At 46.5% G+C, this 16,322-nt stretch overlaps 1 protein-coding gene across 3 annotated transcripts in view; it reads right to left on the minus strand.

Annotated features, from left to right (window-relative positions):
• Positions 1–16,322, minus strand: part of LOC144607410 (guanine nucleotide-binding protein subunit alpha-14-like) — a 145,240-nt gene that overhangs the window by 63,807 nt on the left and 65,111 nt on the right. Inside the window, exon 1 of one of the 3 annotated variants that reach the window (XM_078424251.1) lies at positions 5,375–5,528. The exons of the other annotated variants lie outside the window; for them this stretch is intronic. Within the exon in view, the coding sequence (XP_078280377.1) occupies positions 5,375–5,528 (154 nt within the window). Of the gene's footprint in view, positions 1–5,374; positions 5,529–16,322 lie in introns of those variants that run through there. 3 annotated transcript variants of the gene reach the window in all.

The raw sequence follows: 16,322 nt of genomic DNA on the forward strand, positions 1-16,322 counted from the left end.
CACACTCCTAGATTGTATCTCACTACACACATCTGTGTGGTACCTCACTGCCAATCGACAATGCCCACCTGGTTGGTACCAAACCATCTCTACACACACCGGGGTGGTATCTCACTGTCAATCGATAGTGCCTACCTGGCTATTACCTGCCCATCATAAGGTCATAAATGATAGGAGTAGAATTAGACCATTCGGCCCGTCAAGTCTATTTCGCCATTCAATCACGGCTGATCTATCTCACATTCTCCTGCCTTCTCTCCATAACCTCCGACACCCGTACTAATCAAGAATCTATCTTTCTCTGCTTTAAAAATATCTACTGACTTGGCCTCCACAGCCTTCTGTGGCAAAGAATTCCACAGATTCACCACTCTCAGGCTAAAGAAATTTCTCCCCATCTCCTTTAATTCCGAGGCTATGACCTCTAGTCCTAGACTCTCCCACTAGTGGAAACATCCTCCCCACATCCATTCTATCCAAGCCTTTCACTATTCTGTACGGTGCAATGAGGTCCCCCCCCTCATTCTTCTAAACTCAAACGAGTATAGGCCCAGTGCCGACAAACACTCATCATAGGATAACTTATTTCTACACTCAGCTGGGTGGCACATCACTGCCCATCTCTACAGCCACCTGTGTGGTACCTCACTACCCATGTCTACACACACCTGGGTTATACAGCACTGCCCAACTCTATATTCACCTGGATGGTACTTCATTGCCCATCCCTACATCCATCTCTACACACACCTGGGTGGTACACCATTGCCCATCACTACACACACCTGTGTGGTACCTCACTACCCATGTCTACACACACCTGGGTTATACATCACTGCCCAACTCTACATTCACCTGGATGGTAGCTCATTGCCCATCCCTACACCCATCTTTACACACACCTGGGTGACAATAGACAATAGACAATAGGTGCAGGAGTAGGCCATTCAGCCCTTCGAGCCAGCACCGCCATTCAATGTGATCATGGCTGATCACTCTCAATCAGTACCCCGTTCCTGCCTTCTCCCCATACCCCCTCACTCCGCTATCCTTAAGAGCTCTATCCAGCTCTCTCTTGAAAGCATCCAACGAACTGGCCTCCACTGCCTTCTGAGGCAGAGAATTCCACACCTTCACCACTCTCTGACTGAAAAAGTTCTTCCTCATCTCCGTTCTAAATGGCCTACCCCTTATTCTTAAACTGTGGCCCCTTGTTCTGGACTCCCCCAACATTGGGAACATGTTTCCTGCCTCTAATGTGTCCATCACACCATTGCCCATCACTACACACACCTGTGTGGTACCTCACTGCAGCCACTGCCCATCTCCAGTGCCCACCTGTATGTTATCTCTGTCAATCTCTACACCTCCATATGGTACTCAGAATCTTTGGAGCCACCTATGTAGTAACTCACTCTGCCAATCTCTACCACTACCCATGTGGCACATCAAGCTGTACATCAGTGCCTCAGATCCCAGGATGTGACAGCCCACAGCCATGGCTGGTTGGAAGTCATTACTATCCTTCATGAACCACAAATCCCCATTCTGATCCCTCATGGAAGCATCGTCTTTCCAGCAATCTTGATCTGGGAATATCAGGTGCAAGGTCCTCAGCTTAATGAACCCACATAGAGCATTGATATTTCAAATTATGATCAATTTCCTATCCGCGGTGTCTAAATATCCGGTGTTGAATGAGAAAGTGAGTATATTAAACTTTAAAACATAGAACAGCGCAGCACTGGAATAGGCTCTTTGGCCGACAATATCAGTGGTAACATGATGCCAAGTAAAACTGATCTCCTCTGCATGCTCGTTATCCATATCCCTCCATTGCCTGCATATCCATGTGCCTATCTAGTTGAGTCTTTAGTTTATAGATAAAGCATGGAAACAGGCCCTTCGGTCCACCAAGTCCATGATCACCCGTTCACGCCACTTCTAGTTTAACTAACTTTCTCGTCCACTCTCTGAATGCTGGGGGCAATTTTACAGGGGCCATTTAAACCATAAACCCACACGTTTTGGGGATGTGGAGGAAAGAGGAGCACCCGGAGGAAAGCTATGTGGTCACAGTGAGAACGAGCAAACTCTACACTGACAGCAGCTGGGGTCAGAATCGAACCTGGGTCTTTGGTGCTGTGAGGCAGCAGCTCTACCAGCGACATCAGAGTGCCACCCTCAAAGCTTCTTAAATGTCACTATCATATCTGCCTTCACTACCTCCTCTTGCAGTGTGTTTCAGACACCCACCACCCGTGGTATAAAATAACTTTGCCCCACTTGCCTTAAAGTTATTCTCTCTAGTTTAGTAGACAATTTACAATTATACCTAGACAATTAACCTACAAACCTATATGTCTTTGGAGTGCGGGAGGAAACCAGAGATCCCGGAGTAAACCCACGCAGGTCAGGGGGGGGAGAACGTATAAACTCTGTACGGACAGCACCCGTAGTCAGGATTGAACCCGGGTCTCTGGTGCTGTAAGGCAGCAACTCAAATGCTGCACCACAGTCTTTGACATTTACACCCTGGGAAATAGGTTCTGACTGTCTACCCTATTAATGCCTCTCATGATTTTTTATATTTCTATCAGGTCTTCCCTTGGCCTACAACGATCCAGACAAAACAATCCAAGTTCTGAAGAAGACCAGTACAATCAGAACAACAATTGTTCTGGTCTCAGCAGTCTGAAGAAAAGTCGCGACCCATAACGTCACCTATGCATGTTCTCCGGAGATGCTGCCTGACCTGCTGTGTTACTCCAGCACTTTGTATCCAGGTTTGTCCGACCTCTCCTCATCGCTAATGCCCTCTACACCAGGCAGCATTAGATCCATACAATGTTTTATGTGTGCAGATTAACAGATGGATCATTTACAATGTTCCTTCTTGACTCGCGGGCTCAGGGTGTACCTTGCTAAAATCACATTGGAATGAGGAGCCCTCCGACAGAAAAGCTCATGGTATTTGATTCCAGTAAGTTAGTGTTCTGGATCACAACCAAAAAGCTTGAGTTACATAACACACTCTTGCAATTAAATGTCAGGTGTGGCTCCGTGAATACCTGCCTCTGAGTCAGAAGACTGAACCTTCAGGCCCAGTGCTGAGCCGAGACCAGGGTTCCTCCAACTGTGTTCAGATATCTTTGGAAAGATGCACTGGAATTTGAACAATGGATGGAATGGAATAAAGCCCAACTTGAAGCATTTAGAGTAGGGCCGTGGGAGCTGTTGGTAACTCAATTAAAGGGGGGGGGGGTGTGGGGAGAAACATGATGGGGCGGAACGGTGGTCGATTGAACGATTAATATTTAAAGTTGGCATTCAAGGAGTTAAACTTTGAAACGAGCAATGGTGGAAATATGCGGACAATTAGCAAATGGGAAGATTTAGAGTCACAGAGGTGTACAGCACTGGAACAGGCCCTTCGGCCCACCTTGTCCATACTGACCAAGTTACCAAACGCAGGCAACTGCAAGTAAATACAGCCAATTTGCTTACGTTTGTTTTGTAGCCCTCTGAACACTTCCTATCCATATATTTACCCAATATATTTTAAATAAAACTGCAAAAAAGTTCAGAAAACCCTGAGACTCTGGAGACCAATCTGAGCGAGTGTGGGATGCTGTTATTTATCAAGGGTGTCCTTTTTTATTTCCACCTGAGAAGTTTGGCATGGACGCCAGCATCCTCACAAACTTCTACAGATGCACCATCGAGAGCCTGCTGACGGGCTGCATTACAGTCGGGTACGGGAACTGTTCTGCCCACAGCCACAAATCACTACAGAGAGTGGTGAAGACGGCACAGCACATCACTGGCAACTGTCTCCCGGCCATTCAGGACATGTTCTACCGGCGGTGCCTGCGGAAGGCACGCAGCATCATCAAGGACCACAGCCACCCAGCATGCAGGCTGTTCTCCTTGTTACTGTCAGGCAGACGATACAGGAGTATGGCTGTGCGTACCACCAGACTTAAGAACAATTTCTACCATCAGGCCACTGAACTCAAACACATTTCAAATCATATATGTTGATTATTTGTAATATTGTCTTTTTACCTTACTAATGTCATTTTTAAAATCTTATTTATCCTTGGAATATTACTGCTGAGGTGACCCGTTGTTTTGTCAAATACATTTCATTGTACCGTTGACCCTGTGCCAACCTACATATGACAAATAAAATGTAATATTATTATTATTATTAAACCATGGACCCATCTGCCCTCCCGCATAGATCCTACTGCGTTGTTTCCAACACGACAATCGTTGACTGTCTGGGTTCTGGGCTACAGCGGCCACCCAACGCTTTGGGGCGCTGTGAGATGGTCAAAAATCAAAGTCTACTTTCCGCATATCAGCCGTAACTTTGCCGATCGAGATGCCACATGGTGCAGGGAGATCTTATAATGTCTATCATCCGACTCCCAGCCCCAACTCCAACACAGTTCCAATAAACGTCTGACTGACAACCCTCAAACAATGCAAAACACACAATACTTTTCAACACAATACTTTTTTAAAGCTGTTCAAGTCCGACAAACAACTCCCTCTGTGGAATTTAACAGACAATTTCGGTTGTGGTGGAAAGTGAGGTCCAAGGCGACTGCAGATGCTGGAATATGGAGCAAAACTGCTGGAGGAACTTCTTGAAGGAGGGCCCCAACCAGTCTGGAGAAGGGTCCCGACACAAACCTTCACCTATCCATGCTCTCCAGAGATGCTGCCTGGTCCCGCTGAGTTGCCTCCAGCACTTTGTGTCTTTTTATTGCATCTGCAGTTCCTTGTGTCTCCCTCCCCAGATGTTGCCTGGTCCCGCTGAGTTCCTCCAGCACTTTATGTCTTTTAATTGCATCTGCAGTTCCTTGTGTCTCCCTCCCCAGATGTTGCCTGGTCCCGCTGAGTTCCTCCAACACTTTATGTCTTTTAATTGCATCTGCAGTTTCTTGTGCCTCCCTCCCCAGATGTTGCCTGGTCCCGCTGAGTTGCCTCCAGCACTTTGTGTCTTTTTATTGCATCTGCAGTTCCTTGTGCCTCCCTCCCCAGATGTTGCCTGGTCCCGCTGAGTTCCTCCAACACTTTATGTCTTTTAATTGCATCTGCAGTTCCTTGTGCCTCCCTCCCCAGATGTTGCCTGGTCCCGCTGAGTTCCTCCAACACTTTATGTCTTTTAATTGCATCTGCAGTTTCTTGTGCCTCCCTCCCCAGATGTTGCCAGGTCCCGCTGAGTTCATCCAACACTTTGTGTCTTTTAATTGCATCTGCAGTTCCTTGTGCCTCCCTCCCCAGATGTTGCCTGGTCCCGCTGAGTTGCCTCCAGCAGCCTCTGTCCTTCCTAACTCAATTGACCCGGAGAGTTCCTTACCCAAGAGCAGTAGCTTGAAGTCCCGCTTCCACCTCTTCTTTTGCTGCTGTAGCGCCAAGTTGATCTTTTTGTTGGTGTCAAACTCCACCTTCTCGTCCTCTGTCATGCAGCAGGAGCAGGGGCAGCGAGGCAGGAGGCGCCGGCGAGCGGCCATGGAAGCAGCGAAGCCTCGCTGTCTCACCGTCTCTCCCCCCACTCACCCACCCACTCACACAGTTGCAACTGGATGAAGTTCGCCAAACTTCCCCCTTGAATCTGCCAACTCCAAACTTTCCCCCCAACACAGAATCGACCGGTAACAACCGCCGGGTGCGGAAGCTTCTTTTTTTTAAAGCTTCTTCTTCAACCTACTAAAGTTCAGAGTGAGTGAGAGAAAGAGAGAGAGAGAGAGAGAGAGAGAGAGGGAGAGAGAGAGAGAGAGAGGGAGAAGCTCCTTTAAAACTCGCGGATTGGAAGAAAATCTACTTTCAAAACGCCCCGAGAGCCATGAATCTCTGGCACGCCCACAATGAAATCACACTGAATTTGTGGCTGATCGAGTGAACTCATTTGGTGCCGGCGACTTCACCCCACTTGGAACCTCCATGTACGACTTTAAGTCCAGTGTGGTAGATCTGGAACCAGTGTTAGGACTGTAATCAGTGCCCACCATGGCCACAGGGATTCAAAAGTTCATTATATATTATCACGTGTACCAAGGTACAGGGAAATTGTTTCTGCATACAGGTCAGTGAGAATATTGCAGGTAGACACAAAATGCTGGAGTAACTCAGCGGGTCAGGCAGCATCTCAGGGGAGAAGGAATGGGTGACATTTCGGGTCGAGAACCTTCTTCAGACTGACGAAGGGTCTCGACACGAAACGTCACCCATTCCTTCTCTCCTGAGATGCTGCCTGACCCGCTGAGTTACTCCAGCATTTTGTGATACCCATGATACGCAAGAGTCACCAGGATTTGGCACCATTTTCACCTTCCCAACTGCAGTTGGCCATAAAGGCCTGTTGCAGCCGTCGCCTCCAACTGGTCCTCCCACAAACTGTCCTCCCTCTCTTCACCCAGCCATAAGTTCATAAGTTCGTAAATTAATTACTGATGGGAGCAGAATTATGCCATTCATCCCATCAAGTCTTCTCCGCCATTCAATCATGGCTGATCTATCTCTCCCTCCAAACCCCATTCTCCTGCTTTCTCCCCATAACCCATGACACCCGCACTAATCAAGAATCTATCTATCTCAGCCTTAAATATATCAATTGACTTGGCCTCCACAGCCGTCTGTGGCAATTAATCCCACAGATTCACCACCCTCTGACTGAAGAAATTCCTCCTCATCTCCTTCCTAAAGGAACGTCCTTTAATTCTGAGGCTAAGACCTCTAGTCCTAGACGCTCCCATTAGTGGAAACATTTTCAGCATTTGTTCCCCAGGGGAGGCGCCTACAACAGCCGACCTTGAGGTAAGACCTCACGGTTCTTCTTACCGGCCCTGTGTCCAGCGTCCGCAGCTTCGCAGATTCCCTCCGCTCTCCTCCCCGGTCACATCACATCAAGCACATCACATCAACGCCTCTACTTCCTGAGAAGATTACGGAGGTTCGCTATGTCAGAGAGGATTCTCTTGGACTTCTACAGGTGTACAGTGGAGAGCACATTGGCTGGTTGCATCGCGGCCTGGTTCGGCAACTTGAACACCCGGGAGCGAAGAAGACTGCAAAAGGTTGTGAACACTGCCCAGTCCATCACCGGCTCTGATCTCCCCACCATCGAAGGGATTTACTGGAGTCGCTGCCTCATCAGAGACCCACACCACCTTGGCCACACACTCATTTCACCCCTGCCATCAGGAAGAAGGTTATTAAACACGACAACCTCAAATAAGCTCTGAACTACATAGACGATTATTATTATTGCACTATTATTGTTTTTTTGTGTGTGTACATATGTGTGCAAATACGTATATACGTGTATTTGTGAGTATGTATATACACACACACACACTGATCTTTGTTTTGTTTATTATATTGTTTACAGTGCACTATGTTTACATGTTCTGTTGTGCTGCTGCAAGTAAGAATGTCATTGTTCTATCTGGGACATATGATAATAAAACACTCTTGACTCTCTCTTGACGGTCTCCGGGGATGAGCAGGGACGGTCTCCGGGGATGAGAGGCTTCCCTCTCCCGGAACCTTCCGCCACTGCGGCTTACCAGGAACTGTTAAGGGACTTTGAGGTTTAGTTAGTTTAGTTTAGAGATACAGCGTGGAAACAGGCCCTTCAGCCCATCGAGTCCGCACTGACCAGCGATCCCCGGGCATTAACATTGTCCTACGCACATTTACATTTGGGAGTGGAGATGCCAAGGGGGAATGGAGATAGGGAGAGTGTATGGAGATGGAGAAAGGGGTGAGTGGGGGGTTGGAGACAGGACGAATGGAGAATAGAGGTAGCGGGTAGAGGTGGAGGGAGAAGAAGATGAGGGAAGATGGTAGGAGGGAGATGGAATACAGTGAACAATTGGGAAGATAGCAATGTGAGCAGAAAGATCACAGGAATGTAATGGGGTGGAAAGATGGAAGACACGGGAGATAAAGAGGAGAGGTGGGATGGAGTGAAGGCAAAGTTGGTGGAGGGAAAGGATGGAGAGGAGGGAATGGAGAGAGGAAGGCTGAAGGGAGAGAGCAATTAGGGGAAATAATAAGGCAAGGGAATAAGGGGAAGGATGGAGTAGGGATACGACAGTGTGGAGGTGGTACGGTGGCACAAACGTAGATTTGCTGCCTTACAGCGCTGGGGACTCGGGTTCGATCCTGACTACGGGTGCTTGTCTGTACGGAGTTTGTATAAAGGTTCTCCCTGTGACCGCGTGGGTTTTCTCCGGGTGCTCCAATATCCTCCCACACCCCAGAGACCTGCATGTTTGTAGTTTAATTGGCTATGGTAAAGTTTTTAATTGTCCCCTGTGTACACAATAGTGCTAGTGTACGCAGTGATTACTGGTCGGCGTGGACTCGGTGGGCCGAAGGGCCTGTTTCCATGCTGTATCTCTAAAGTCTAAAGTCTAAAAGAAAGATGAAGGGGGAAGGAGAGGATGTGGGACTGGAGGCAAGGGAAGCTAGCCAGGGTGGAGAGAGATTTACTTGTGTTTGAGGAAATAAATATTGCAGAGAGAATTGAAGGAATAAAGGTATGAACTCTCTCTGTATCGTGACCCACATCAACCAACAGTGCCAACAACATAAGGTTAACTGGTCCATCACATCATTGTTGATTGTGGGACATTGCTGGTGCAGAACATTTCACTTCAAAAGCAGCAACCATACTTCAAAGGTTAATCCATTGTATGAAAGCAATCCAAGACATTTTGGCCTTTTCACCTAAAACACCTCTCACGTTCAGAGCTGTAGTTCCCATCAGGCAAACTGGGATTTTAGTTACTGAACAGAAATGTGCTTTGTTATTCTTTACCCTGGGTGCATTGAAGAAGTGTCATAGAGTTGTACAGCATGGAAACAGACCCTTCACCCCAACTTGTCCGTGCCGACCAAGGTGCCCTATCTAAGCTAGTCCCATTTGCGAATTGTACAGATTCTTGTAAAGAACAAATGATTACTGCCACACAGATTACTTGCATTCCAAATAAAGGTCTAAAAAATGTTGGGTTTATCTTTGGTGTAAACCAGCATCTGCAGTTCCCTCCACACCGCTGAGTTACTCCAGCATTTTGTGTCTAACAAATGCACGTTCTACATTTAGAAATATTCAGAATTTGCAGTCAATTTAAAATTGTTCTTAATTTGTTCACTAAGAGTGTGTCAAGTTGCTGTCCTGCCCAAATGTTACCACAGAGACAGACACTTGCTGTGTAGGAAGGAACAGCAGATGCTGATTTAAACCGAAGATAGACACAAAAAGCTGGAGTAACTCGGTGGGACAGGCAGCATTTCTGGAGAGAAGGAATGGGTGACGTTTCGGGTCGAGACCCTTCTTCAGACTGTCTTCTTCAGTCAGAAGAAGGATCTCGACCTGAAACGTCATCCATTCCTTCTCTCTCGGGATGCTGCCTGACCCGCTGAGTTACTCCAGCTTTTTGTGTCTATCTTCGACAAACGCTTTGTTGGCTATGACAGCATGAGGATAGACTTATAGATGTATTTGGAAGACTCTTCCCTGATAATAAGAGAGGATATAAATCATCAGCTGCAGGGGAAGGAGAAATCCTCTCAAGATCAAAGGACAAAGAAATTCTGATCAAGGATTAGGAAGGCAAATGCCATGTGAATGGGCTCAACCAACACTGGAAATTTCTTGGTGTGCATCACAGTAGGGTTATTTCATCAGCTGAAGAGTACTTGGCCGAATTTGTTTATCGAATCAGGCAAAACAAGAGATACAAAGTGCTGGAGTAACTCAGAAGTCAGGCAACATCCCAGGAGAAGATGGAACGGTGACGTATTGGGACGTGACCCTTCTTCAGACAACAGCCTGAAGAAGGGTCCCGACCAGAAACGTCACCTATTCATGTTCGCCAGGGATGCTGCCTGACCCGCTGAGATACGCCTGCATTTTGTTGTAAACCATCATCTGCAGTTCCTTGTTTCTATAAAAGGAGGCAGTGTAGCTGCTCAATAAGTCAATTGCATAAATTGCCTCCCTTGGTGCTAAATGGGACCGTTTGTATTTAGTCACAAGATCCTTTCAATATTGGGACTGCAGAGGCTGGTTTACAGAAAATCAATAAGTGCTGGAGTTACTCCAGAATTTTGTGGGGGGGTTTTCCTTTCTATAAATGAAGGGTGTGAAGGGAGAGTCCACTAAAAGAGTAAAAACTTTTGCAGGCAAGTAATTAAATTTGAATCTTATCAAAGGCAACAAGAGGAAATTCTCGACCCGAAACTTCACCCAAACTTTGTCTTCAGAGATGCTGCCTGACCCGCTGAGCTACTCCAGCACTTTGTGTCTATCTTTGGTATAAACCAGTATCTGCAGTTCTTTTTTTCTACACTTTCTCCATAAGTGCCAGAGACCTGAGTTCGATCTTGACTACCGGTGCTGTCTATACGGAGTTTGTACATTCTCCTTATGATCTGCGAGGTTTTTCTCCGGGTGCTCCAGTTTCCTCCCACACTCAATAGACCATAGACTATAGGTGCAGGAGTAGGCCATTCGGCCCTTCGAGCCAGCACTGCCATTTACTGTGATCTTGGCTGATCATGCACAATCAAAACCCCGTTTCTGCCTTCTCCCCATATCCCCTGACTCCGCTATCATTAAGAGCTCTATCTAACTCTCTCTTGAAAGCATCCAGAGAATTGGCCTCCACTGCCTTCTGAGGCAGAGAATTCCATAGCTTCACAACTCTCTGAATGAAAAAGTACGTCCTCATCTCCGTTCTAAATGGCCTAGCTCTTATTCTTAAACTGTGGCCCCTGGTTCGGGACTCCCTCAACAACGGGAACATGTTTCCTGCCTCTAGTGTGTCCAATCCCTTAATAGTCTTATGATTCAATGAGATCCCCTCTCATCCTTCTAAATTCCAGTGTATACAAGCCCAGTCGCTCCAGTCTTTCAACGTACGACAGTCCCGCCCTTCCAGGAATTAACCTCGTGAACCTACGCTGCACGCCCTCAATAGCAAGAATATCCTTCCTCAAGTTTGGAGACCAAAACTGCACACAATACGCCAGGTGTGATCTCACTAGGGCCCTGTACAACTGCAGAAGGACCTCTTTGCTCCTATACTCAACTCCCCTTGTTATGAAGGCCAACATTCCATTGGCTTTCTTCACTGCCTGCTGTACCTGCATGCTTCCTTTCAGTGACTGATGCACTAGGACACCCAGATCTCGTTGTATGTCCCCTTTTCCTAACTTGACACCATTCAGATAATAATCTGCCTTCCTGTTCTTACCACCAAAGTGGATAACCTCACATTTATCCACATTTAACTGCATCTGCCATGCATCCGCCCACTCACACAACCTGTCCAAGTCACCCTGCAAACTCAAAGCATCTTCCTCACAGTTCACATTGCCACCCAGCTTTGTGTCATCTGCAAATTTGCTAATGTTACTTTTAATCCCTTCGTCCAAGTCATTAATGTATATTGTAAATAGCTGCGGTCCCAGCACCGAGCCTTGCGGTACCCTACTAGTCATTGCTTGCCATTCTCAAAGGGACCCATTAGTCCCCACTCTTTGCTTTCTGTCTGCTAACCAATTTTCTATCCATGTCAGTACCCTACCCCAATACCATGTGCTCTAAATTTGCCCACTAATCTCCTATGTGGCACCTTGTCGAAGGCTTTCTGAAAGTCAAAGTACACTACATCCCTGTCCATTTTCCTAGTTACATAATCAAAAAATTCCAGAAGATTAGTCAAGCATGATTTCCCCTTCGTAAATCCATGCTGACTCGGAAACGATCCTGTTACTGCTCTCCAAATGCTCCGCAATTTCGTCTTTTATAATTGCCTCCAGCATCTTCCCCACCACTGAAGGCAGACTAACTGGTCTATAATTTCCTGTTTTCTCTCTCCCTCCTTTCTTAAAAAGTGGGATAACATTAGCTACCCTCCAATCCACAGGAACTGATCCTGAATCTATAGAACATTGGAAAATGATCACCAATGCGTCCACGATTTCTAGAGCCACCTCCTTAAGTACCCTGGGATACAGACCATCAGGCCCTGGGGATTTATCAGCCTTCAGTCCCATCAGTCTACCCAACACCATTTCCTGCCTAATGTGAATTTCCTTCAGTTCTTCCATCACCTTAGGATCTCTGGCCACTAGAACATCTGGGAGATTGTTTGTATCTTCCTCAGTGAAGACAGATCCAAAGTACCGGTTCAACTCGTCTGCCATTTCCTTGTTTCCCATAATAAATTCACCTGCTTCTGCCTTCAAGGGACCCACATTTGCCTTAACTTTTTTTTCCTCTTCACGTACCTAAATAAGCTTTTACTGTCCTCCTTTATATTATTGGCTAGCTTACCTTCGTACCTCATCTTTTCTCCCCGTATTGCCTTTTTAGTTATCTTCTGTTGCTCTTTAAAAGAGTCCCAATCCTCTGGCTTCCCACTCTTCTTTGCTATGTTGTACTTCTTTTTTTTTTTTATGCTTTCCTTGACTTCCCTTGTCAGCCACGGGTGCCTCTTACTCCCCTTAGAATCTTTCCTCCTCTTTGGGATGAATTGATCCTGCACCTTCTGCATTATTCCCAGGAATACCTGCCATTGCTGTTCCACTGTCTTCCCTGCTAGGGTCTCCTTCCAGTCAAATCTGGCCAGCTCCTGCCTCATGCCTCTATAATCCCCTTTGCTATACTGTAATACTGACACTTCCGATTTTCCCTTCTCCCTCTCAAATTGTAAATTAAAACGTATCATATTATGATCACTGCCTCCTAATGGCTCTTTTACCTTGAGTTCCCTTATCAAATCAGGTTCATTACACAACACTAAATCCAGAATTGCCTTCTCCCTGGTAGGCTCCAGTACAAGCTGTTCTAAGACTCCATCTCGGAGGCACTCCACAAACTCCCTTTCCTGGGGTCCAGTACCAACCTGATTTTCCCAGTCTACCTGCATGTTGAAATCTCCCAAGCATTACACTTGCGACATGCCAATTTTAACTCTTGATCCAACTTACACCCTATGTCCAGGCTACTGTTTGGGGGCCTATAGATAACTCCCATTAGGGTCTTTTTACACTTACAATTCCACAGTTCTGTCCATACTGATTCTACATCTCCCGATTCCATGTCACCCCTTGCAAGGGAGTGAATATCATTCCTTACCAACAGAGCGACCCCTCCCCCTCTGCCCGCCAGTCAGTCTTTTCGATAGGTCGTATATCCTTGAATATTCATCTCCCAGCCCTGGTCCTCTTGTAGCCATGTCTCTGTAATTCCCACGACATCATACTTGCCGATGTCTAACTGAGCCTCAAGCTCATCCACTTTATTTTTTATACTTTGCGCATTCAAATACAACACTTTAACTTCGTTATTCACCTCCCCTCTCACACCATTGGCCCTGACCTTACTCTCTTATCCCATCTTGAACTTTCCTTCACATTTATTTGGGAGTCTTTTGCAATTTTTCCTGTATTCGCTTCCCCTTTACCTCCATCTTTATACTCCCAATTTGTCAACCCCTCCCCCCCCCACTATTTAGTTTAAACCCACACGTGTAGCACTAGCAAACCTGCCTGCCAGAACGTTGGTCCCAATGCTGTTAAGGTGTAACCCGTCCCTTTTGTACAGGTCACCCCTACCCCAGAAGAGATCCCAGTCATCTAGAAATCTAAATCCCTGCTCCCTGCACCAGCCCCACAGCCATAGATGTACAGATTTGTAGGCTGATTGGCTTGGTTTAATTGTAAATTGTCCCCAGTGTGTGTAGGATGGTGTTAGTGTGTGGGGATTGCTGGTCTGTGCGGACTCGGTGGGCCGAAGGGCCTGTTTCTGCGCTCTATCTCCACACTAAGTGGGAACTATTTGTTTCTGACACTTTCCTTTTTGATAAGGGATAGATCACCTGAAATGTTAGGAACAATCAATGGGCCAGTCAGTAACCACAGAGAATTAAACAGACTGGGTGTCTCAGAGGAACGACCTCCCATCAGAAATTAACAGCTTTAAAGAAATTAAAGAGCCAGAAGAAAAGAACCAACATTTCTGCTGAGGTGAAAGACAAGTATGTTGGAATACGAAAGGAATGATGTTGTAAGCCAAAAGATGATTGTACGATAATCATAGGAACTAAAGCTAATCTAAAACTAAAACTAAAGAAAGGGGCTGGACCCGAAACTTCACCCATTCCGACTCTCCAGAGATGCTGCCTGTTCTGCTGAGTTGCTCCAGCATTTTGTGTCCACCTATCGCTTGCCAGGCTTTGTCCTGCCCCAATTGTGTCAGAGGTTATGGGGAGAAGACAGGAGAATGGGGTTAGTGAGGAGAGATAGATCAGCCATGATTGAATGGCGGAGTAGACTTGATGGGCCAAATGTGCCTAATTCTGTTTCTATCACTTATGATCTTACGATTTCTCTTCCAGCTTTCTCTCCCCCTCCCCTCCTCTCCTTCCACCACAATCAGTCTGAGGAAAGGTCCTGACCTGAAAAAGTCACCTAGCCATGTTCTGCAGAGATGCTGCCTGACCCGTTGAGTTGCTCCAGCACTTTGTGTCTTTTTTTTTAGAGCCTTCATTGGTTTGTGAGAATTTCCCTCCTCCCATCCTATCACCGATTTCTCCCCCTCAGGATAGAGTCCAGTTGTGTTTATTGTCACATGCGCAAGTCCAATGTGGCACAGGTATGATGACAATATTCATCTCAATGAAATGTGCAGGTCCAATGAAACTGGTCAGTGCTTTAGTTCCTATCCTGTTTGCGTGCTACTGTATGTTTCATTTTTTTTCTCCATTGGAACCTAATCAGATGTACAGCACTGTGGTCAACGTGGGTTGTTTTTAAATGTGCTACACAAATAAAATTGACTTGACTTGACTTGACTTGACTATGCTTATCTTACAATCATGTTTTGGCTTAAAACATGATTCCTTTCGTATTCCATCATAGTTGTGCTGCACCTCAGCAGAAATATTGTTTCTTCTGGCTCTTTAATTTCTCAAAAGCAGTTAATATCTGATGAGAGGTCATTCCTCTGAGACACTCGGTCTGTTTTATTCTCTACGGATAACCAGAGGAACTAAAGCACTCAAAATGTGTAGGAAGGAGCTGCAGATGCTGGTTTAAACTAAAGATAGACACACAAAGCTGGAGAAGCTCAGCGGGACAGGCAGCATCACTGGAGAGAAGGAATGGGTGACGTTTTGGGGTAGAGACCCTTCTTCGGACTGGTTTGTGATAAGGGAAATGAGAGAGAGATGGTGATGTCTCGACCCGAAACGTCACCCATTCCTTCTCTCCAGAGATGCTGCCTGTCCCGCTAAGTTACTCCAGCTTTTTGTGTCTATCTTCAGAACTAAAGCACCGACTGGTTTCTTTGGATCTGCACATTTCATTAAGATTAAGAATTTATTGTACTTGTACTACATTGTAGTTGTGCATATGACAATAAACCCAACTTGACTCAATCCCGAGGGTGAGTAATTGTTGTTAGGAAGTAAGTTCTCACAAATCAATGAAGGCTCTCAAAAAAATGACAGGTGCTGGAGCCACTCAGCAGGTCAGGCAGCATCTTTGCAGGACATGGATAGCTGACGTTTCAGGTTGGGATCTTTCCTCAGGCTAATGGTGGGGGGAGGGCGGGGAGAAAGCTGGAAGAGAGGTGGGGCAGGACAAAGCCTGGTAAGTGATCGGTGGATACAGATGAGTGGGGGGGGGAGTTCTTTGATAAGTAGATAGGTGGGCAAAGGCCAAAGATGAAAAGACAAAAAAAGTGTGAGATCAGGATAGAAGAGGTGCGAATTGTGACGCCAGGGGTAATAATATAGGTGGAAGGGGATGAGGGAAGGGAGAAGAGGGCGGCGCGCGACACCGCGGCACAGCAGTAGAGTCGCTGCCTTACAGTGCCAGAGACCCAGGTTCAATCCCGACTACGGGTGCCGACTGTACGGTGTTTGTACGTTCTCCCCATGACCTGCGTGGGTTTTCTCCAAGATCTTCAATTTCCTCCCGCACATCAAAGGCTTGGTATAAATGTAAAATTGTTCCTAGTGTGTGTAGGATAGTGTTAATGTGCGGGGATCGCTGGTCGGCGCGGACTCGGTGGGCCGAAGGGCCTGTTTCCGCGCTGGATTTCTAAACTAAACTAAAGAGGAGAAAGAGGTGCAAATGCAGGTGGGGCACAGGGATGTGAGGTGGTAAATTAAGGCTCGCATTGTCCCGTGATTAAATTAATAAGGGCAGTATGTAAACAGAAACGTCACCTCTCACCCAGCACCCTCACCTTCCCATTTCCCATCATCTAATTGGAATAG

Source organism: Rhinoraja longicauda, chromosome 28 (assembly GCF_053455715.1).
Source record: "Rhinoraja longicauda isolate Sanriku21f chromosome 28, sRhiLon1.1, whole genome shotgun sequence".
Taxonomy (NCBI): domain Eukaryota; kingdom Metazoa; phylum Chordata; class Chondrichthyes; order Rajiformes; family Arhynchobatidae; genus Rhinoraja; species Rhinoraja longicauda.